Raw genomic sequence first — 22,939 nt, forward strand, 5'->3', positions numbered from 1 at the left:
ACACTACAGTGCTAATAAGCGATGGTCACATAAACACCACCCTATACTGGAAACCTACTGACCGCTATACTTACCTACATGCCTCCAGCTTTCATCCAGACCACATCACATGATCCATTGTCTACAGCCAAGCTCTAAAATACAATCGCATTTGCTCCAATCCCTCAGACAGAGACAAACACCTACAAGATCTCTATCAAGCGTTCTTAAAACTACAATACTCCCCTGCTGAAGTGAAGAAACAGATTGACAGAGCCAGAAGAATACCCAGAAGTCACCTACTCCAGGACAGGCCCAACAAAGAACGTAACAGAACGCCACTAGCCGACTGCTTCAGCCCCCAACTAAAACCTCTCCAGCGCATCATCAAGGATCTACAACCTATCCTGAAGGACGATCCCTCACTCTCACAGATCTTGGGAGACAGGCTAGTCCTCACTTACAGACAGCCCCCCAACCTGAAGCAAATACTCACCAGCAACCACACAACAAAAACACTAACCCAGGAACCTATCCTTGCAACAAAGCCCGTTGCCAACTCTGTCCACATATCTATTCAAGGGACACCATTATAGGACCTAATCACATCAGCCACACCATCAGAGGCTCGTTCACTTGCACATCTACCAATGTGATATATGCCATCATGTGCCAGCAATGCCCTTCTGCCATGTACATTGGCCAAACTGAACAGTCTCTACACAAAAGAATAAATGGACACAAATCAGACGTCAAGAATTATAACATTCAAAAACCAGTCGGAGAACACTTCAACTTCCCTGGTCACTCAGTTACAGACCTAAAAGTCACAATTCTCCAACAAAAAAACTTCAAAAACAGACTCCAATGAGAAACTGCAGAACTGGAATTAATTTGCAAACTGGACACCATTAAATTAGGCTTGAATAAAGACTGGGAGTGGATGGGTCATTACACAAAGTAAAAACTATTTCCCCATGCTAATTTTTCCCCTACTGTTACTCACACCTTCTTGTCAACTGTTTGAAATGGGCCATCCTGATTATCACTACAAAAGTTTTTTTTCTCCGCTGATAATAGCCCACCTTAATTGATTAGTCTCATTAGAGTCGGTATGGCAACACCCATTTTTTCATGTTCTCTGTGCATATACATCTCCCTACAGTATTTTCCACTGTATGCATCCGATGAAGTGGGTTTTAGCTCACAAAAGCTTATGCCCAAATAAATTTGTTAGTCTCTAAGGTGCCACAAGTACTCCTCGTTCTCAAAACTTAGGGAACTTCTCAGCACATGACGGGAGCTCTGTTCCTGTAAGACAGTTCTCTGCAGGGCAAGAGCAACACCTAACATCTATTTCAGCAGAGCTTGGTAATCTTCTACAAAAGGAGTTTCACACAACAGAGAAAAATGTTAGTCCTTTGAGACAGTATTTATAAGAGCATGCACAATGCTCCGGTAGTGTAAAAATAATCCCCACTCCAGCTCACAGCAGAATCAGTTTTCAGTGGATTCCATTTTCCTCAGTTCATCCTCTTTCTCTGTCCCTCTGCAAGGCTTTAAAAAGTGTTTATCACTCTGGTATCTAGGTGCTCTTTGGACACAGATACGTTAATAAAAAGAACACTTCTCAGAATTTATTTTGACCGCAAAGCATTTCCCAAGGAGGCAAAAAAAAATCTGACAACCCAACCATTTTGATTTGTTTAAAGGGAGGAAGATAAAAGACGAAGTTTACCACTAAAAACCAGAAGTGTTTTTAAGGGCTACACATAAAAATTAACTTACACCAGACAGAGGCAAACAAAACCAGGTTCCAAAATATCCTTTATTACAGGCACTAACAAGATGCATGTTCTCTTGACATTAACATGGATTTTTACGTATGCTCCCCAAAATGTGAATTAATGCACAATTTGTCTTTTCCACAAGAGCAGACTTGGGGCTCATGATTCTGTGTGTTGTGGGTTTAACTGCAAATATTTGGCTCATAGTAGAATTGTGTGCTTTTGGATCACACTCCCTACCTGCTCTGATAACCATGACAGTGTGAAGGCCAGAAGAGACAGTTTGGTAACCATGCCTTAAACCTACTTAATAATCAGCTGTTCTGCTTCCTTATAGGGCTTTTGGGGTTCTATTTTTACAGTTGGTTTAGTAGAGTAAAGCTGTATTACACATGAAATGGTGACGCCAAACACATGAACGTAGCAGCAAATATTAACATTTATGTACTATAGACAGGTTTCCTGAAGGGCTCAGCCTTAGCTTAGCTACACTGCCACTGAAGTCAATGGTAAAGCTCCCAATGGCTTCAACAAGAGCAGAGTTAGGCCACTGCGGTGAACGTCTGAAAATCCCTCCCACTTATCCATTCATCAATGGATACTTTAAATACACTAGAAAAGACCTGAAAGATCTCTACTCCAGTATCTTATGTGTTTATCCTGTATGGAGCACAGGAAAAGATGTAGTCATTTGGTATGCTGGAAGCACACTTTACTAGCCAATCTGCTTGAAGTAATCTCTACCACTAAAAGAGACTACACCGCAGATCCTTACCAGGGCTGCTTCATTGTACACCATTTAATATCTATTACCACCTCCTCAATGAATACCAGAGAACGGTGCCTGAAGACTGGTTAATTTTCAAAAGCACAGTAATTTTAATTAATTGTTGACATTTGTAACTCTAAGAGAAATTGTGAGAACTGATTGTAGGGTCAGCAGAGCTTTCCCAAAAGTGGGGGGCCAAGTCCCCCAACCCCTCTGTGGCCCCACCCCTGCCCCTCCTCTTCCCCCCTGAGGCCCTGACCCCGGCCAAGATGGAAGTCAGAGCGGGGCTGGGGAGCCCAGGCCCCTCCACCTGCCCGGGGTGGTGGGGCCCAAGAGAAGCTCCTCCCCGGCCTGTGTCCCCGCCCCCCCGCCCATGGTAGGTGGATGGTCCGCGGCTCCTCACAGTTGCCCACGCAGCTCTTACCTCGACCCGACTCCGGCTCCTGCCCTGGGTGAGGGCCTGGGAGGTGGGGATATGGGCCGGGGGCTGCTCTCAGGTTCCCCCCCTCCCCCCCCCCGGGCAGGTGGAGGGTCCACAGCTCCTCACAGCTGCCTGGGCTCCCTGGCCAGGCTCCAGGTGCCTGCCTGGCTGAGGCCTTGGGGGAAAGAGGAGAGGTAGAGGCAGGGCCCATGGTAAAAAGTGGACAGGCAGGCCCATCCACTTTCAATAGGTGAGGGGGCCCTGGCCCCCCTGGTTTTGGCACCCTTGACTCATGGTGAATTTCATGTATGCCATGGTGCTGTAACCATGTCGGTCCCAGGATATTAGAGAGACAAGGTGGGTGAAATAATATCTTTTATTGGACCAACATTACTAAGTGGTAGAAAAGTAACTACCAACCATTTGGAGACCATTCCTAAAAGGTTTCTGTCAAAAAAACTACTTTTATTGTAGAGAGCTTTGCATGTCAGTTATAGAATACCAAAAAGGATTTGAGAAGATCCCTAATGGGTATAACCTCTCAGGCAAGGCCTGTCTTTCTTGTGCCTCGATTAAGAGTATATTAGTATTCACATGAGGAAATGGAAGAATTAATAAGTGGGTGGATCTCTTCTACCCTATCTTTTGTACAGTGGCCACTTGTTAAGTGTCCATCAGGCCAAACCTGCTCATAAACTGATGGTCAACATTCAAAATAGTTCTGGGTCATTGAAGAGCTGATATCTGAGTGTCTGGCTGTAGATAACAGATTCTTGGTGTGTTCGGAGTGACTACTGAATTTGTGAGTGTGATGATCTGTGGGTTTCTACCTACCTTCATAGCTTCAGTAACCACCCCAAACACAGCAACAAATATGTTATCTACAGCGAGGCATTCAGATATCACAGAATGTGCTCCAAGGGGAAAGTCTGGGATAGATACCTCAAAACCGCCTTCCCCAAACAAGGACACTCCACCAGAGAAGTAGATCGCCTCATGGAACAGGCCACCCAAATACCCAGAAAGAACCTGCTTCAATACAGAAACAAAACCTGCTTTGACCGCACACCCCTAGTTCTCACCTACCATCCCACACTGGAACCTATACGGGATATCATCAAACAGCTACAACCCATACTCGATGGGAACCCCATCCTGAAAGATATCTTTCCTGAACCCCTACTTCTGGCCTTCAAACAACTCCCCAACTTCTTCAAGCTCATCATCAGAAACAAGCTTCCCACAGACCAGGACACACCAACTCAAAGCAGCACCAGACCCTGCCAGAACAACAGATGCAAAACCCGCAGACATATCTCCACTGCTACAATGATCGCACACCCCGGAACACACCTTTCAAGATAGATGCCTACATACATCTATCACAACATGTAGTGTACCTCATTCCGTGCACTACATGCCCCTATAGTAACTATGGGGGCGAAACAAGACAATCACTATGCTCTTGAATGAACTTACACAGAAAAATGATAAAAGACAAAATCACTACATCATCTGGGGTGAACACTTGTCACAACACGATCACTCTATATCTGACCTATCCAGAGGTGAAAGTAAGCCGGTACGCCCGAGGCGGCAATTTAAAGGGCCTGGAGCTCCCAGCAGCGGCTGGAGCCCCAGGCCCTTTAAATTGCCGCCAGAGCCCCGCTGCTGGAGCCCTGGGGTAGCGGCGGGGCTCCGGGGGTTATTTCAAGGGCCGGGGCTCCCGCTGCCTCTACTGCCCTGGGCCCTTTAAATAGCTGCTGGAGCCCCGCCGCTACCCCAGGGCTCCGGGGGCTATTTAAAGGGCCAGGGCAATAGAAGCAGGGGAGTCCTGGGCCCTTTAAATAGCCGCCGGAGCCCTGCTGCTGGAGCCCTGGAGTAGCGGCGGGGCTCCGGGGGCTATTTAAAGGGCCCGAGGCTCCCGCTGCCTCTACGGCCCCGACCCTTTAAATAGCCGCCGGAGCCCCCGGCTGCCGCTGCTACCCCAGGGCTCCGGCAGGCTCCAGCGGCTATTTAAAGGGCCCGGGGCAGTAGCAGCGGCCAAGCCCTGGGCCCTTTAAACTGCTTCCGGAGCCCCCGGCTGCCGCTGCTACCCCGGCAGGGGAGGGGGAGGGCACTTACCAGTACAGGGTTGGCCAGGGCTGGCTCTGACCCCCCCATCCCCGCCCCTTCCGCCCGAGGACCCGCCCCTTCCAGGGGGCAGAGCCGGCCCCAACCCAGCCCCGTACCAGTAAGTCCCTATTTTAGGGTGACCAGACAGCAAGTGTGAAAAATCGGGACGGGGGGGTGGGAGGTAGGGTGACCAGATGTTCCGATTTTATAGGGACAGTCCCGATTTTTGGGTCTTTTTCTTTCTATAGGCTCCTATTACCCCCCACCTCCTGTCCCGATTTTTCACATTTGCTGTCTGGTCACTCTAGTGGGAGGTAATAGGAGTCTATGTAAGAAAAAGCTCCAAAAATCAGGACTGTCCCTATAAAATTGGGACATCTGGTCACCCTACCCTATTTCTACTTTCACCCCTGGACTTATCAGTCCTCATCCACAAAGGAAATCTGCACAACACTTTCAAAAGACGAGGCTGGGAGCTTAAATTCATAAGTTTGATAGACACTAAAACTCATGGTCTTAATAAAGACACTGGATTTATGGCTTTTTAAAACAACCTGTAACCCATTTACAACTCCCTCCTCCCCCCCTCCCCCGAACTGCTTCTTCCCCCTTTCCTCCCTATGACTGGACGAGTTTTAATGGGCCACTTCATCTTGAATGGTCCCTTGTTAACTACTTATGCTAAACAATCTTTTTCATCTTGTATTTAGCTGTGACACTCTGAGTAAGTTTCCCAGACCTGAAGATCTCTGTGTGGCTTGAAAGCTTGTCTCCCTCACCAACAGAAGTTGATACAATAAAATATATTACCTGACGCACTTTGTAAGTTTTATGACATTTCTGAAACTTTTCTTCTAGTCAACAGTCTTGACAACTACAAATTTGAATTTGCATCAGCACTTCAATAACCCTTAACTATTTTGAATATTGACCATCAGTTTGTGAGTGGTTTTGGCCTGACGGACACTTAAGATGAGATACTACGCTAGAAGAGATCTGCCCACTTATTAATTCTTCCATTTCCGACCTCATGTGAATACGAATCTACTGTTGATCGAGGCACAAAGAAAGTCAAGCCTTGCCTGAGAGGTTATACTCATAAGGGATCTTTTCCAATTCTCTCTAACTGACATGCAAAGCTCTCTACCAAATAAGAGTAGTCTGATTGGAGCTGACTGAGATATCTGAGCCATTAGTAATTATCTTAAAAAAGTCACGGAAGATGGAAGAGATTCCAGAGGACTGGAAAAGGGCGAATATAGTGTCCATCTATAAAAAGAGAAATAAGGACAACCCAGGGAATTACAGACCAGTCAACTTAACTTCACTAGCCTGGAAAGATAATGGAGCAAATACTTAAGCACTCAATTAGCAAACATCTAGAAGATAATAAGGTGATAAGTAACAGTCAGCATGGATTTGTCAAAAACAAATCATGTCAAACCAACCTGACAGCTTTCTTTGACAGGGTAACAAGCCTTGTGGATAGTGGGGAAGCGGTAGATGTGGTATATCTTGACTTTAGTAAAGCTTTTAATACTGTCCCACATGACCTTCTCATAAACAAACTAGGGAAATGCAACCTAGATGGAGCTACTATAAGGTGGGTGCAAAACTGGTTGGACAACTGTTCCCAGAGAGTAGTTTATCAGTGGTTCACAGTCATGCTGGAAGGGCATAACGAGTGGGGTCCCGCAGGGATCAGTACTGGGTCAGGTTCTGTTCAATATCTTCATCAATTATTTAGATAATGGCATAGAGAGTACACTTATAAAGTTTGCGGACCATACCATGCTGGGAGGGGTTGCAAGTGCTTTGGAGGATATGATTAAAATTCAAAATGATCTGGACAAACTGCAGAAACGGTCTGAAGTAAATAGGATGAAATTCAATAAGGATAAATGCAAAGTACTCCATTTAGGAAGGAACAATCAGTTGCACACATACAAAATGGGAAATGATTGCCTAGGAAGGAGTACTGTGGAAAGGGATCTGGGGGTCATAGTGGACCACAAGCTAAATATGCATCAACAGTGTAACGCTGTTGCAAAAAAAGCAAACATCATTCTCGGATGTATTAGCAGGAGTGTTGTAAGCAAGACACAAGAAGTAATTCTTCCGCTCTACTCCGCGCTGATTAGACCTCAACTGAAGTATTGTGTCCAGTTCTGGGCACCACATATCAGGAAGGATGTGGACAAAGTGGAGAAAGTCCAGAGAAGAGCAACAAAAATGATTAAAGGTCTAGAAAACATGACCTATGAGGGAAGATTGAAAAAACTGGGTTTGTTTAGTCTGGAAAAGAGAAGACTGAGAGGAGACATGATAACAGTTTTCAAGTATGTAAAAGGTTGTTACAAGGAGAGGAACAATTGTTTTTCTTAATCTCTGAGGATAGGACAAGAAGCAATGAGTTTAAATTGCAGCAAGGGAGGTTTAGGTTGGACATTAGGAAAAACTTCCTAACTGTCAGGGTGCTTAAACACTGGAATAAATGGCCTAGAGAGGTTGTGGAGTGTCTCCATCATTGGAGATTTTTAAGAGCAGGTTAGATAAACACCTGTCAGGGATGGTCTAGTTCGGGGCGGGCAAACTTTTGGCCTGAGGGCCACATCGGGTTTCTGAAATTGTATGGAGGGCCTCCTCAAACAGCCAGGCATGGCCTGGCCACCGCCCCCTATCCGACCTCCCCTGCTTCTCACCCCCTGACGGCCCCCCGGGGACTCCAGCCCCATCCAACCCCCCTGTTCCCTGATGGCCCCCCCGGGACCTCTGCCCCATCCACCTCTCCCTGTCCCCTGACCGCCCCTGGAACCCCTGCCCCTGACTGCCCCTGATCCAACGCCTCCTCTCATTCCTGACTGCACCCCCGGGACCCCTACCCCATCCAACCCCCCTGTTCCCCGCCCTCTGACCATCTCGCCCCCTATCCACACCCCGCCACCTGACCACCACCCTGAACTCCCCTGCCCTCTATCCAACCCCCCCTACTCTCTGCCGCCTTACCGCGCTGCCTGGAGCACCAGTGGCTGGCGGCGCTACAGCCGCACCGCCCAGAGCACCAGGACAGGCAGCTGCGCCGCCCAGCTGGAGCCAGCCACGCCACCGCGCAGCACAGAGCACCGGGTCAGGCTGCGGCTCTGCAAGAGCCTTGCTGGCCAGAGCATTGCGCCGGCGGTGCGGCGAGCTGAGACTGCGGGGGACGGGGACGGGGGCCAGCCTCCCGGGTCAGGAGCTCAGGGGCCGGGCAGGAGGGTCCCGCGGGCCAGAGTTTGCCTACCTCTATTCTAGAATAAAGTATGAACAATACGATACAACAACATGCTAACTATTTTGATACCATTATAAAAGCCGTGGAAGGAGGGAATGCAGCCGATGTAATATCTGGATTCTTGCAATGAATTTGGTAGCATCTCACAAAATAGTACTTGCAAAGTTAATTCTGATTGGCTTCAATATGAGTTGTGTTGCGCGGACACACAACGACTGAAGGATCATGAAAAAGGAAACAATAAATGGCAATGTATTAGCTGGTTGCCAGGTATCCAGTGAGCTGCCCCTGGATTGGTATTTGACCCATTTTTATTCCATTACTTATTCCTGAAATAATTTGTTTAAAATCTTCCCTAAAAACCCCAGCTGGTGTGGGAGGGGTGTGGAAAGGTAATGAACTCAGAGCCATCGGGTCGGTGGTGCTGGAGTGACAGCTTGGTATGAGGCGAGAAAACTACGGGCTGCATGCATATGTGAGCAGCAACAAATAGCAGGCGGATCAGAATTGGGAACGTCAGATGGAGTGGGTGGCTAGTGAAAGCAGGAGCAGTGGGGGCAGTGGCGGTGATATATAGAGGGAAATGAAGATGATGTTATAAGAAGCCAGAGCAGTGGACAGTAGTACTTGTGGAAGAGGAGGAGGAGGGGAGCTGGGGAGAGGAGCAAATTACTTCAAAATGGGCGCACCACCAGCCAGACTGATGTGCAAGCTCTTTGATGGGAGAACAATCCATTCACACCACTACAGTGATGTACCAGAGTGAAACAGTTAATGAAGGAAAGGTAAACTACTCATTAGGGGGCAATTTTCAAAGGCACAAAGGCAGTTAAGTCTCCCAAGTCCTACTGAAAGTCTATTTGCGCCTTTAGAAATCTCCCCCTAGATCTACGGAGGATATTCAATTGGAAGGTGCTGCAAATACCAGTGAAGACAGAAAAATAATACCCAAGAGTTTTTCCACAAGCTCAAACTGCCCAAGTGTCAAATAAGAAAATCCGCCCATTGACCCAGTCCCCTGGGAATTCCATCATGAAGAGGGGAATGTAATTTTTGACAGATTTACAGTAATTGCAAAGGCTTCTTCTGATGGAAACTTATTTAGAAAATGGAATATCCATAGGTCTAACGTAGGCCCTTAATCACCACTAGCACCCTGTCCTGGGATTCTGCCCTGGCACTGGAATCCATGCTAGTGTGGCCCTTAGCTACATTGAAACCAGAAGCTCAGACAGACTTAAGTAATGAGGTCACTTTGGAAATCGGACCAAAACCCCTTGCGCTATGTATAAATAACAACATGACACAGACTGACAAAGGCCTTAAAAATATGAAAGGGCAGTCTGGCAAAATAATTTCCTGGCTTTCTTTATTGTATGTCCAACTGTTACAGTTATTTTTTTTCCCTACTCAGTTTTCTTCATATTTCACTTAATTGGGTAAACATGTATTTGGAGAGGCAGTAAAGCAGTAAAAGAAATTTGCATAACAAACTGGAATACCTCCTTCAGTTCTAGAATATGGGGTCTGCAGGAAGATATTAGCGTTCTGCAAAATATCTGTCACCTTCAAAGACAGGAATAGATACTGTGAGGTGGAAGAAAAACCCTAAAAGGTGTCAGTATTTTTATTATTTGGACTTGAAGGATTGATTTAATTAACAAACATTATTTTCCTATTGGCCGGAGGGCTTGTTATGTATTAACCCAGAATGTAATGTTACTGCTGAGATGTGAACCATTAAAAACAGCCATAGGTGTCAGCTCAAGTACAGCAAAGCAAAACACAAACTCTCAGGACATCTGCAGACAGAGCTTAAAAAAAAACTCTTCCCAGCATTTTTCTGACTCTTAATCAGGGCAGCTACTGAAAAACTAGTGATGTGTTTAACTTACTGAAGATTTATCAGGATAGACACCAGCTCGCAGTAGGGATGCCTTCCAGCTATCCATCTCCTCCTGGGCATCACAGGACAGCTCAAGGAAGCGATAATCCTTGTAAACATTCCTAGAACATAGAACATTACACTGTAAAATTTGAACTTTGCTACTCTGCATCACGTACACAGCATTTCAAATCAAAAATCCTTCAGGATCTATAATTATTTGATAGCTTTTTGAAAGGGGAGACAAGTGACGGTCTGATAAGGACCTAAAATGTTAATTTAAAATAATAATGGTCTGGATGCACTGTAGTTACAGAAGCTTTAGATCTATTTTAAAAATCAGGCTTTCCACACTATTAATAAACACTAGAACACATTTAGAGGCAAAATGCTGCTGGAACACAGAGGACAAAGACAGTTGTGGAAGAACTGCCAACAAAGTTGTATGGTCTCTGACTGGCAGCTGCTGTAGCCAATGAAAATCAAGATTAGTAATGAGTTTATTTTCCCCATAGTAAATCTCTCCAGTACAATACTAGTTCAGTTTTAGCTTCCGAACATCTTCAATAAAAGGAAAAATATTTAAAAATGACTGAGTTCTCAAACACAAAAGGATTCCATAACCATAAAAATACCTCAGACACACACATCATCTACTGAAGGGGTTCTCAACCTTTTTCTTTCTGAGCCCCCCGTCCTCCCCCAACATGCTATAAAAACTCCACGGCCCACCTGTGCCACAACAACTGCTTTTCTGCATATAAAAGTCGGGGCCAGCATTAGGGGGTAACAAGCAGGGCTATTGCCCAGGGCCCCACGCCACAGGGGCATCACGAAGCTAAGTTGCTCAGGCTTCGGCTTCAGCCCCAGGTGGTGGGGCTTGGGGCCATGAGCTGCAGTCCTGCATGGCGGGGCTTTGGCATTCTGCCCTGGGCCCCAGTGAGTCTAATGCTGGCCATGCTTGGTGGACCCCCTGAAACCTGCTTTCGACACCCCAGGGGACCCCAGATCCCTGGTTGAGAACCAGCGACCTACTGTATGCAATTAATTTAATAACAAGGTGGATTAATTGTGTTTAGGGAGTAGCTTAATGGAAGAAAAGAGAAAGAAGAAAAAATACATGATCCGCAAGGCAGTGGTACTTATACATTCGCCATTAAATAGAACAGGATTTTTCCTTTATGGTTTAACCATTAATTATTACCTAATTCAACGTCTATACACAGACTAGATTGCTGTAAATTGGTCAGCCAACTGTCTTTTCAGGAAAGGCTACAAGCTTAGCTGAGCTAAATTGCGAAACCACATGTTGCTAGATCTTAATAGAGATGCAAGAATCTATTTTTAATTGCAACAAGACTGTTTTCCCTAGCACTAATGGAGCAATTTTGGGGGGGATTAAAAAGATCACTAACTCACACAGCAATAATTAGAGGTCCAAAGGCATTTTATATTAGAAGCACTCTCTCTAGCAATGTATGTTACCATATTTTGAGAGAATTTTTTAGACAAATTGTGCAACCAGAAAAATATATCCAGTATTACTACTACTTAGTCCATTTCTCTAGCATTCCAGGGACTTTGGGACTTTCACCTTTTACATATCTGGAGTACAATAGGTTTGTTATACTTCACCTTTGCCGGAGATTTTCCCTCCCCTTTTAATGACAATATCATCTGAAAGACAACCAACTCCTAAGCCTGTTTTTCAGATGGAGTATCAAGAAATAGATGGGTATAAAACCTGGACATTTAGCAATAAAACTACCATTTCTGTACTATCATGGGTAGTGATTCGTGTTATGCTACATTGAAGTGAAACATGCCCATATCAGCATATAGGCATACATGGCATTATTAGTGAGTTTATATATTTAATTAAAACTGCAAAAGATGATGGGTACAATTCTGACTTGACTTATTAGAGATTTAAAATGGATTTTTCTTTTTCCTCTAAATATATTACACACACGAGCAGCTAAGAAATCTGGGTTATCTTAGACAGGGAGCAGAGATATCTGAATCTTATTTCATCTACAGCGTTTGGGAATTTGGAATCAATATGTGTAAAGTAAAGCAAATTAAAGGATATGATGACAAGGGACAGAGAGGCTAAACAAGGCAGCTGGATAGAACTTGCTGATTTGCTGCCTGGAAACTTTTTGGTTTTAACTGTTTTAGGTAAATTAATTAGGTTGCCACAGTTACGGAAAAAAGATCAGCTAAAATGTGAGGAGGCACAAAATAAAAGCTATAAAACATGAAGATTGATGGATTCCCAGGCCAGAAGGGACCTTTGTGTTCATCTAGTCTGACCTCCTGTATAACCTAGGCCATACAACTTCCCCAAAGTAATTCCCACAGCCTATCTTTTAGAAAAACATCCAATCTTGATTTTAAAATGGTCAGTGATAGAATCCACTACGACCCTTGGTAAATTGTCCCAATGGCGAATTACTCTCACCATTAAAAATTTACACCCTATTTCCTGTCGGGATTTGTCTAGCTTCAACTTCCAGCCATTGGATCATGTTAGACCTCTCTCTACCAGATTGAAGAGCCCATTATTAAACATTTGTTCCCCATGTAGATACTTATAGACTGTGATCAAGTCACCCATTAACCTTCTTTTTGTTAAGCTTAATAGATAGGGCTCTTTGAGTCTAATGCTATAAGGCAGGTTTTCTAACCCTTTAATCATTCTCGTGGCTCTTCTCTGAACTCTTTCCAATTCATCTACATCCTTCTTGAACCGTGGGCACCAGAACTGGACACAATATTCCACAAGATGGCAAGAATCAAAATATATTTCACTGCAACAGAAAAAAAAAACTAAATAAATAAAAATTAAAAAAAAAAAATCATACCACTAGCTAGTCAAAAATCTTTTTCAGGGCTAGAATGCCAGAGTGTTGTGTTCCTGCAATGAAAATTATTACTTTCAACATCAAATTTCACTGTATTTTAAGCAATGAATGAGAAGGGAGTGTGGGCTACTGGCTACAGCAGGAGACTGGGTCAGGACTCCTGGATTCTAGTCCAGGTGTGCTAATGACTGTCTGTGCATCCTATGGCCGTGACTAAGTTATTGTACACCTCTATCCATCCCAGGGTACTTATATTACTGAGGGCTTCACAATCTTTTATTTATTTATTTATCCTCACACCATCCATGAGGTAGGGAAGTACTATTATCCCCATTTTATAGATGGGGAACTGAGGCACAAAGAGACTCTCTCACCCAAGGTCACACAGGAAGTTGGGGGGAGGGGGCAGGGAATTGAACCCAGGTCTCAAGGCCCATTTTAGCACACTCACCACTGGACTCTTCTAACCCTGTTCCTCAAACAGGGAAATGAGCAGCGTTGTCCAAAACCAAGGCAAAAATAACCTCTAAAGAACATCTCATGTTTTTCTGTAAGTAACAGAATCTTACAAAAAGAAACATGTTTTACATGAGCAGGTCCTCAAGGAAACCATTTTGAAGCACTTGGAGGAGAGGAAGGTGATCAGGAACAATCAATGTGGATTCACTAAGGGCAAGTCATGCCTGACCAACCTGATTGCCTTCTATGGTGAGATAACGGACTCTGTGGATATGGGGAAAAGCAGTGGACGTGATATATCTTGACTTTAGCAAAGCTTTTGATACGGTCTCCCACAGTATTCTTGCCAGCAAGTTAAAAAAGTATGGATTGGATGAATGGACCATAAGGTGGATAGAAAGCTGGCTAGATTGTTGGGCTCAATGGGTAGTGATCAATGACTCGATGTCTAGTTGGCAGCCGGTATCAAGCGGAATGCCCCGGGGTCAGTCCTGGGGCTGGTTTTGTTCAACATCTTTGTTAATGACCTGGATGATGGAATGGATTACACCCTCAGCAAGTTCGCAGATGACCCTAAGCTGGGGAGAGATGTAGATACGCTGGAGGGTAGGGATAACGGTCCAGAGTGACCTAGACAAATTGGAAGATTGGGCCAAAAGAAATCTGATGAGCTTCAACAAGGACAAGTGCAGAGTCCTGCACTTAGGACGGAAGAATCCCATGCACTGCTACAGGCTGGGGATTGACTGGCTAAGCAGTAGTTCTGCAGAAAAGGACCTGGCGATTACAGTGGATGAGAAGCTGGATATGAGTCAGCAGTGTGCGCTTGTTGCCAAGAAGGCTAACGGCATATTGGGCTGCATTAGTAGGAGCACTGCCAGCAGATCAAGGGAAGTGATTATTCCCCTCTATTCGGCACTGGTAAGGCCACATCTGGAGTATTACGTCCAGTTTTGAGCCCTCCACTACAGAAAGGATGTGGACAAATTGGAGTCCAGCAGAGGGCAACAAAAATGATTAGAGGGCTGGGACACATGACTTAAGAGGAAAGGCTGAGGGAACTGGGCTTGTTTAGTCTGCAGAAGAGAAGAGTAAGGGTGGATTTGATAGCAGCCTTCAACTACCTGAAGGGGGCGAGGGGTTCCAAAGAGGATGGAGCTCGGCTGTTCTCAGTGGTGGCAGATGACAGAACAAGAAGCAATGGTCTCAAATTGCAATGGGGACGGTCTAGGTTGGATATTAGGAAACACTATTTCACTAGGAGGGTGGTGAAGTACTGGAATGGGTTACCTAGGAAGGTGGTGGAATCTCCATCCTTAGAGGTTTTTAAGGCCTGTCTTGACAAAGCCCTGGCTGGGATGATTTAGTTGGTGTTGGTCCTGCTTTGAGCAGGGGGTTGGACTAGATGACCTCTTGAGGTCTCTTCCAACCCTAATCTTGTATGATTCTATGATTCTTCTATGATTCTACTCATTAAGGATCTACTGATGTCTCATGGAAAACTGAATTTTTTTTTTAAAACAATTGAAATTTTCTTTTTTTTCTTCCGCCTTTTAGAATTACTAAACATATTTGCACAGAAACAGGATATTCTTTAAGCATCATCTGTTTATTTCACATGGGATGCAATAATCTTGGGCTATCACTATCATCTCAATAGCAACTAACTGTGATGTCATAAACCCAAGTTAATGACATCTGACAGGGGAGTATGAAGCAGGAGTAGGTGAACTTCTAAGCAACACAAATTTTGTTTATATGCAAACATTTATAGCTGTGAAGAACATGGAAAGAGAAATACAGAAAATACACATGGAACTGCCAATGAGTAGTTATTTTTCTAGGTTTTCCATGATCAATTATTTAAATATTTGAAGATTCTTCAAATACTAACACAGGAAAACTGCATGTAAAACCACACATCTACATACCCCACTATTGTTTAGACTATTTCCTCTTGTAAAGTATCATCATTTTAATGTAATATCCTACATATTTAACAAAGACAGAAATGGTTCCATAATCATATTACTGAAAATTAAACTAATACAAATATTTAATGTGAAGGAGACAAAAGATTAATATTTTCTATGTACAAACTGTATAATACCTTATACACAGAGTTGTATTCCTGTAAATTACAACATAATTTGATGTTTTGAGATTAACTACATCGAATGGAGAAGTCATTTCTACTTCCAGGAAAAGTTATCAAACATATTTCTCTCTCTCTTTTTACTCTCTCTCTTTTTCCCCCTCTAATCACACATTACTGGGAAGATGATATGCTGAAACTTCTGCTTAATGGACAACAACATGCAACTTGCTTATTTTACTGTTATCTCTCAGCTATTAATCATTCTTGTGAACTTCCAGCTATTTGATTGTTTCCCCCATACCTTACCTACAGTTGCCTAAACTGTAAATTGTTTGTCTTATGCATTTGTACAATGCCTAGCAAAAACGGAACTCTTATTGGTGTCCCTAGGCACTACTGCCATATCAAATATAAATATTAATATATACTGCAAAACAAATTATCATACAATTAAAAGTGACTGGACATTTACTCTAGTGACCTATCAACTCCTTTTCCTGAGATTGTAAATCCACTGACTCAGCTACTATCTGGGTCATCCCCTTCATGGCAGGGTCTGAAGGCAACTAGAGATATCCATTATGCAGGACTGCCTGAAATGCCCCACCCACTAGCTCATGCACCAGGTAGAGCTCTCATATAGAGCACTTTGCTTGCAACTAACAATGGTAACACTGTAGTAAAACTATGCATAACAGAATTAATTTTCTTTCTTGCCCTACATAGCAAAACAAAACCAAGTCAAAGCGTAGAGGTGTGTAGAGATAGGTGGACATGCAATACAACTACAGATATGGAACAACTACTTTACTTTGTAATTCTGCCTTTCCAAAGAGGATATAAAATTTTTTATTAAAGTGAATGTTTAAAATTAGATATACACAAGTTAAGAGGGAAGGTACTGTACATCTGGGGTCAGGCTTGGGTTATGAGGGATTACAGGTGTCGGTTGCAAGGGTGAAGAGATACATACATATCACATAACCGGCATAGACCCAGATTGGGGTGCAAGAGTTTTTCAAGTGTCAGTGGATAAGTGGGCTCGGGTACGCCACCCATGGAACATATAAGGAGTCCAAGTCAGTATTGGTGTAGCGAATGAGTACCTGGGTGGGGTGCATCCCTTGGTTCGTCAGGGAAGGAAGTGGGTTATTTCCCTGGTCAGTGGTCTCAGTTACTCAGTGTGGTATTGGCGGTGTCCTGTGATGTGTTCTGTATAAATGTCTCTGGACCACCTGATGGTGTCAGACACCATGAGCTGTCTCATGAGCCGGGCGTATCGTCGACCAACTCCGCACGCTCTCAGAACCGGCTCGTTGTGGGGGTCCCACGAGCCCAGGGCTCCCACGATCAGGGCGTGTATCTGGACCTCGTAGCCCTGAGCTCTCAGGGTCTCGGCCAGCAGGGTGTACTTCGACTCCTTCCATGCTCGGGCCTCGTGGAAGGCCAGTGACCTGTTTTCAAAAGGCACTGTGATGTCTACCAGGAGGACCTTCTTCTTTTCTGCGTCCGTTACGACGATGTTGGGTCGCAGTCGGCTGTCTGTCCCAGGGATGGCGGAGTCGAGGGTGATCTTCCCCAGGGACGGCAGGATGGTTTTCACCAGCCAGTTCTGGATGGCATTGTGGCAGTGCCGCCAGGCTCCGGAGTGCTGCTTGCATCCACACAGGACGTGCGGCAGGGTTTCATTTGCGTAGCCGCACTTCCTGCAGCGCTTATCCCAGTTGCTGTGGCGGATGGCTCCGTTGAGGGGAACGCAGTTGAGTCGGGCCCTGTGGATGAACCGCCAGTCGGCGAACCTGGTGAAGCTGCCCCCGGGGAGGAAGTGGTTACAGGCGTCCCACTTGATGGACACCTTGCCCTGGTCTGGCTTCCACTTGAGGTTCTCGGCATAGTGGCAGCGGATGGTGTCTTTCAGGGACCTTTCCAGCATAGCTCTGGCGGTCGGGGTGACGATGGTGTGGTCCGGGGTCTTTATGCGTGGCACCAGTATTCCCAGCTCCCGGCACTCCTCGCACCACTTCCAGCAGCAGCCGATCCTCTTACCCAGGCGTCTCGAGGCGTTGCGGGCACGGGACCAGAGAGAGGACAGGTCTCCCCCCTCTCTCCCGAACTCAACCTCCAGGGAGCCGCTGAGGTAAGTGGCGACGTCCTGCTTGGAGAGGGCCCTGGCAATGCGTTTCCTGACCACGCCCCATACAGCATCCTGCGCGATGCTCCTCACCGTCGGGTCCGGGCACGTCAGGAGGCGGAAGGTGTGGGTCATCACCGCCACATTGCACAGGTCACCCATCCGAGGTGCGTTGGCGCCACCCTGCCTGTGGAAAACGTAGATGATGTCCATGGCTGGCCCTCTGGGGAAGGTGCAGCCACTTCTTCACCAGCTGTCTGATGGTGCTGTCACCCTTGTTCAGGGGCACCTTGGCTACGGCCGATCCCCTGAGGACAAAGGAGATGCGGGGGATCAGGAAGGAATTGAGGGCATTGATCTTTTGCCAGGGGGTGAGCAGGGAGGAGTCAATTTGGGCCGCGCCTCGCAGGATCTCTGCGATGGTGTCTTCGGGGGTCTGTTGGACACGGACTCCTGTGGGTGTGCCAAGGTGTTGGTATACCTCTCCCTCTTCGAGGGAGGTCATGGACTCGCCCTGGATCAGGAACCGTGACAGCCGGACCAGCGCCCTGGTGCCACCGTCGACGTGGAGGGAGGCGCATTTTTGGGGGTTGAAGCGGAGGCCCATCCACTCGGCGGCTTGGCTGGTGACGTCGAGCTTTCCGAGCTGTCGGCGACCAGGGCCAGATCGTCCGCGTAGGCCAGAATGCTGATTTTCTTGCCGTGCAGGTCGAAACCGGTCGGGCGCTGGAGATGGCTCGGATGAGTGGTTCCATGGGCAGGTTGAAGATGATGGGGCTGAGGGGGCATCCTTGTTTCACGCCGCGGCAGATGGGGATGGCGTCCGTCTCTCCGTCCATGGTGCAGATGGTGGTGGTGCAGTCCTTGTAGAGGTCCCGGAGGATCTGGATGAAGGTATCTGGCATCCCGAACTCTCCCAGGGTGGCGAAGATGTGATGGTGGGGTATGGACCCGAAGGCATTTGTCAGGTCGATAACAATGGTTCTCTAGCTACTAAATTTCTGAGTCTTTACCTCATACAGTTTCTCTGCTAAAGAAACCTAGTGAATGTACTTAAACTCATGCCAGTTTTAGAGAGATTCTAGCAATGTTCTACCAATACTCCATATACTTGGAATTAGGAATACTGCTAGAACCAGTATGAGAGCAGGTTGGAAAATGAGGGGAGGGTTTTCCTACAGGAAATTTCAACTTTTCATTGAAAGACTGAACATTTCATATATTATTGTTATTATTTGTTCCAAAAGTTTCAGTTTTCAGCCAAAAACCTTGGTTTTCCGTTCTTTCATGAAAACTCAATTTTCTGCAAAACGCGCTTTTCATAAAAAATTATATTTAACTGAAAACCCAGGTTTCTATTGAAAACCACTTTCAATGGACCAACCATTCCAGAACTGGAATTAAATTTTCAAGTGCGCCCACTGTATATGTAAATATATTGTGGTAGGTATGTTCTGCTGTTGCTATGTGTAATCTGAGAGTGTTTTAATCCCACATTACTACAAATGGTTTGCTGGGTTGCCAGGTCTCACTATTTTAATCATGAGTCTTGTGATATTTGGTGTTTTTCTTGATGCCTCAACATTCCTGGAATCCTGTGGTTATGTGAGAATCTCAGTTTCCATAAAAAAAATAAAAAAACCAAAACAAAAAAAGCTTCTAGCCCTCATGGTTGAAGAGATGTGAAGGGCCTGACTATTTTTTAACACTTTGGGTTGGCAGTACTGGTTCGTCTAGTTCCTATCCAAACTGTAATTTATTATATATCATAGCATTTTGATACTGTACACTTGATCATTATGGAGCTCTAGGCTCACACAGTTCACTATGCACATTAGGATAAGATGGAGTTTGGATTTCTTTCAAGCAGATTCATTCAAGATCTGCAATGACCTACTTATTGATGTAAATGTTCCTTGACGATATCAACCCTGTGTGATGTTCCAGCAGCTTTATATCTCATGGAGTTTGACCAAAACATCTAAGGGCCTGAGTTAGAGAACTGTATTTAGTATTATTCTGGCAGAGCTCTTAGTCATAACTGTCACAAGGCAGGGAGCATTTTTAGGGTTACTTTAAATAAATGTACATCTGCCTATGTTGAAATTAACATGTGTTTTTCCATCCCAGAACCATTTAAAAAGTCCCTCTACTGATTTCTATGCAAAGACATATTATAATATAATTATAATAGTACAAAGAAGCTCATAGATCACAGCTAACAATTAAAAATCCTTTCAAACAAGGTTTTTCAACCCAGTAGAAAGAAACTCAAACAGATCTAACGAATGTGAAATGGAGAAACTAATCCAAGGTGAGAAAAATATCACAAAAACAATCTCTGACTTTTGAAAGAAAATGTAACATCCAAATTAGTAGAGTTGTACTTAGAAAATGAAGTTGCTATGGCATTAAACAAATTTCAACAGTATTGCCCAAGGTTAACCAAAAGTCAGTCACACAGAAAACCTCTGACAAAATAAAGGAAGACACACAATACAAGTGAGATCACGCGCCTCTCTATCTGTGTGTGTGGAGGGGAATGGTGATGGGCCTTTCAATACAGCAGAGTGAATGGTACCAGGGAGAGAGAATCTTGTTTAACATAACATACCTGTGTCTATAATCCTAATACTAAATCTTTCTATTATTGCACATGCTCAGTGAGTTATCCACAATACATGTGCAGCCCACACCCACATTCATACACTCACTTCAGTGATGGTTTGAGAAACCTCTCTTCCCAGCTGTCTCCATTCAGGGCAGGAGACATCCCAAAACCTTTCCATTCATGTCATGGAGTTGGAGGAGTTCACCCTTCCAAAACCATCTAAAATAGAAGTTTTTGACTTTTTAACAGTATCCTCCAGAGAGAAGCAAAGTGGCAGCTTGTATTAATACCTTCTGCTGGTACAATGGGTGATTAAACCTTCCACTAATATAAGGATTCTAATGTGGTGGGGCACGAAATAAGGAGGTATTTGAAAGCCCAGGAGAGGAAACAGGAATGTGCCAGATAAGTTCCATGATAGCTAGGGCTCTATGTCTGTCACAGAGGTCGTGGAAGTCATGGATTCCGTGACTTTCCGCAACCTCTCTGACTTCTGCAGGGGCCAGTGTGGCTGATCCCAGGGCTGCCAAATCAGCTGGCTCCAGGGCCAGATGCTGAGGTGGCCCCCGGGGACAGCCAAACCAGCCGCTGCTCCGGCGGCCCCCGGCAGCGGTCCCGGGGTGGCCAAAGCAGCCGCGGTCCGCGGCCCTGGGCAGTGGTCCCCGGCCAGGCAGCTGGAGCAGCTGCAGTCTGCGGCCCCCAGCAGCTGGTGCTGCTAGCCTTGGGTGCCACCCGCAGCAGCAGATCCCAAGGCCCCTCCCCCAGCAGCAGCCCCCCACGCCTTCCCCCCTCTCCCCAAGATTTAATCACAGGTATTTTTAGTATAAGTCATGAACAGGTCAGGAGCCATGAATTTTTGTTTATTGCCCATATCCTGTCCATGACTTTTACTAAAAATACCTGTGACTAAATCATAGCCTTAATGACAACACATGTGGCTGGTATCAAGGTCAGGGCTTCTGCACCTGTAGGATTCCTGTCACACCAGCTCCAAATGTTGGTGCCCTAGAACATTCCATCAAGTTACCTACCATATAAAAAAGCAGAACTAATGTGGTCTCAGTCTTTAACCAGTAGCTGAAAAAAATTGTACTGAAAACCACAGGAGACGATCTTAAAGTTGCCTACCATACTGGCAACAGTGCTTAGGGTAGATTTCATTGTACAGTGGTCAACCTTAAAAAATTGCTGATTACCTTACTAAAGTATATAGCTTGATGTCAGTATTTGCAATTTCTCTAGCAATTCCTTCATACTTTTGTAACCATACCTACGTATCTAAGGCAAAACTGACATGTTTTTAAGGGCAACTGCTGTATAATTTCTATTTCAATTCTTCTTCTATAAAAGTGTATCAACATATTAATTTTGTGCACAGGCAGCTGCTGAGATATAATGATGATGGGCCTGCTATACCTTGATAAGCAGATGTACCGTAAGTGGCATGTAATTATTAGAGAATATATAAAGCTATAAAGCAAAAAACATCAAGTTAGATTATAAGGAGGCATTTATCCGCACTCATAAGTCTGCACACATGCCATGACAAATACAGCTAGAAATTATAGAGCAGGAATGTCTGTGAAATATGCAGTACTAAGCTCATAAACCACTAAGGCCCTGATTCTGGGGGGAGGGGGAGGGGAACAAAAAAAAAACAAAACAACCCACACACTGACTACACCCACACCCTCTTAACCTGAACAGTCCCATTGAAGTCACTGAAACTATTCACAGGCTTACAGATAACTCCATGTGCTATAGGATTGGGTCCTAAAACAGGAATGTTTGCCATCTAACATTATTTTGTGAATTTCTGGGTCTTTTTATATTTATTGCATCATAATAGAATTGACTTTAAAAGTCCAGAGTTGAATACAGACTGAGCCAAATTTTTGGAGTGAAAAACTAAAAAGTTGCATATATTGGATATTTTCAATTTGGTTGAAAATTACCATAAAATGAAAAAATGCATACACAATATTAGTTTAATATACAGCCATGTAAAAGAGAACAGGAATCTAAACATTCAATAAATATACATTCAAGACATTTTAGATATTAACTCAACTCTAATTAAGCTAGATACAATACACTGGATTTGAAGTGTGCTTTGGCATATTGTTATACACACCTGAAACTCCATAACAGCAGTTTTTAAATACAGGCAGCCAATTTTTTTTAAAGGAAAGAAATAATAAACGCGATGAAGTTAGGGCTCTGCAAATATTTTCTTTATGAAGCCATCCATCTGCAGTGAGTTAGCAGCAATGTGTGACTAACATTTTCTACAAAGGCGTGCCATTTCAGTTCACTCCAATGAGTGTGTGTGTGTGTTAATTAAAATTAATTACACATGCCTCTCAAACGATTTCTTTTTTTTCCAGAAGAACCAAACAGAACATCTCTGAGAAAATGCTAAGAAAGAAAATTGCTTAAGAGCTTTACTCTACAAATCAAACCCACTTGAGTAGTCCCACTGAAGTATATTGATTTTTAAATTAACATAACTACTGTCCTAATGGGGAAAATGAGCAGAGAGAGAA

At 44.7% G+C, this 22,939-nt stretch overlaps 1 protein-coding gene across 3 annotated transcripts in view; it reads right to left on the reverse strand.

Moving 5' to 3' along the window:
- LOC112107415 (dynamin-3) overlaps nucleotides 1-22,939 on the reverse strand; it is a 309,995-nt gene that overhangs the window by 70,724 nt on the left and 216,332 nt on the right. For all 3 annotated transcript variants that reach the window (XM_026656091.1, XM_026656092.1, XM_026656090.1), the window contains one exon: nucleotides 10,238-10,349. In XM_026656091.1, the coding sequence (XP_026511876.1) occupies nucleotides 10,238-10,349 (112 nt within the window). The remainder of the gene's footprint in view (nucleotides 1-10,237; nucleotides 10,350-22,939) is intronic.

The sequence above is a fragment of the Terrapene carolina genome, unplaced genomic scaffold, assembly GCF_002925995.2.
Source record: "Terrapene carolina triunguis isolate 2854851 unplaced genomic scaffold, T_m_triunguis-2.0 Scaffold212, whole genome shotgun sequence".
NCBI lineage: Eukaryota > Metazoa > Chordata > Testudines > Emydidae > Terrapene > Terrapene triunguis.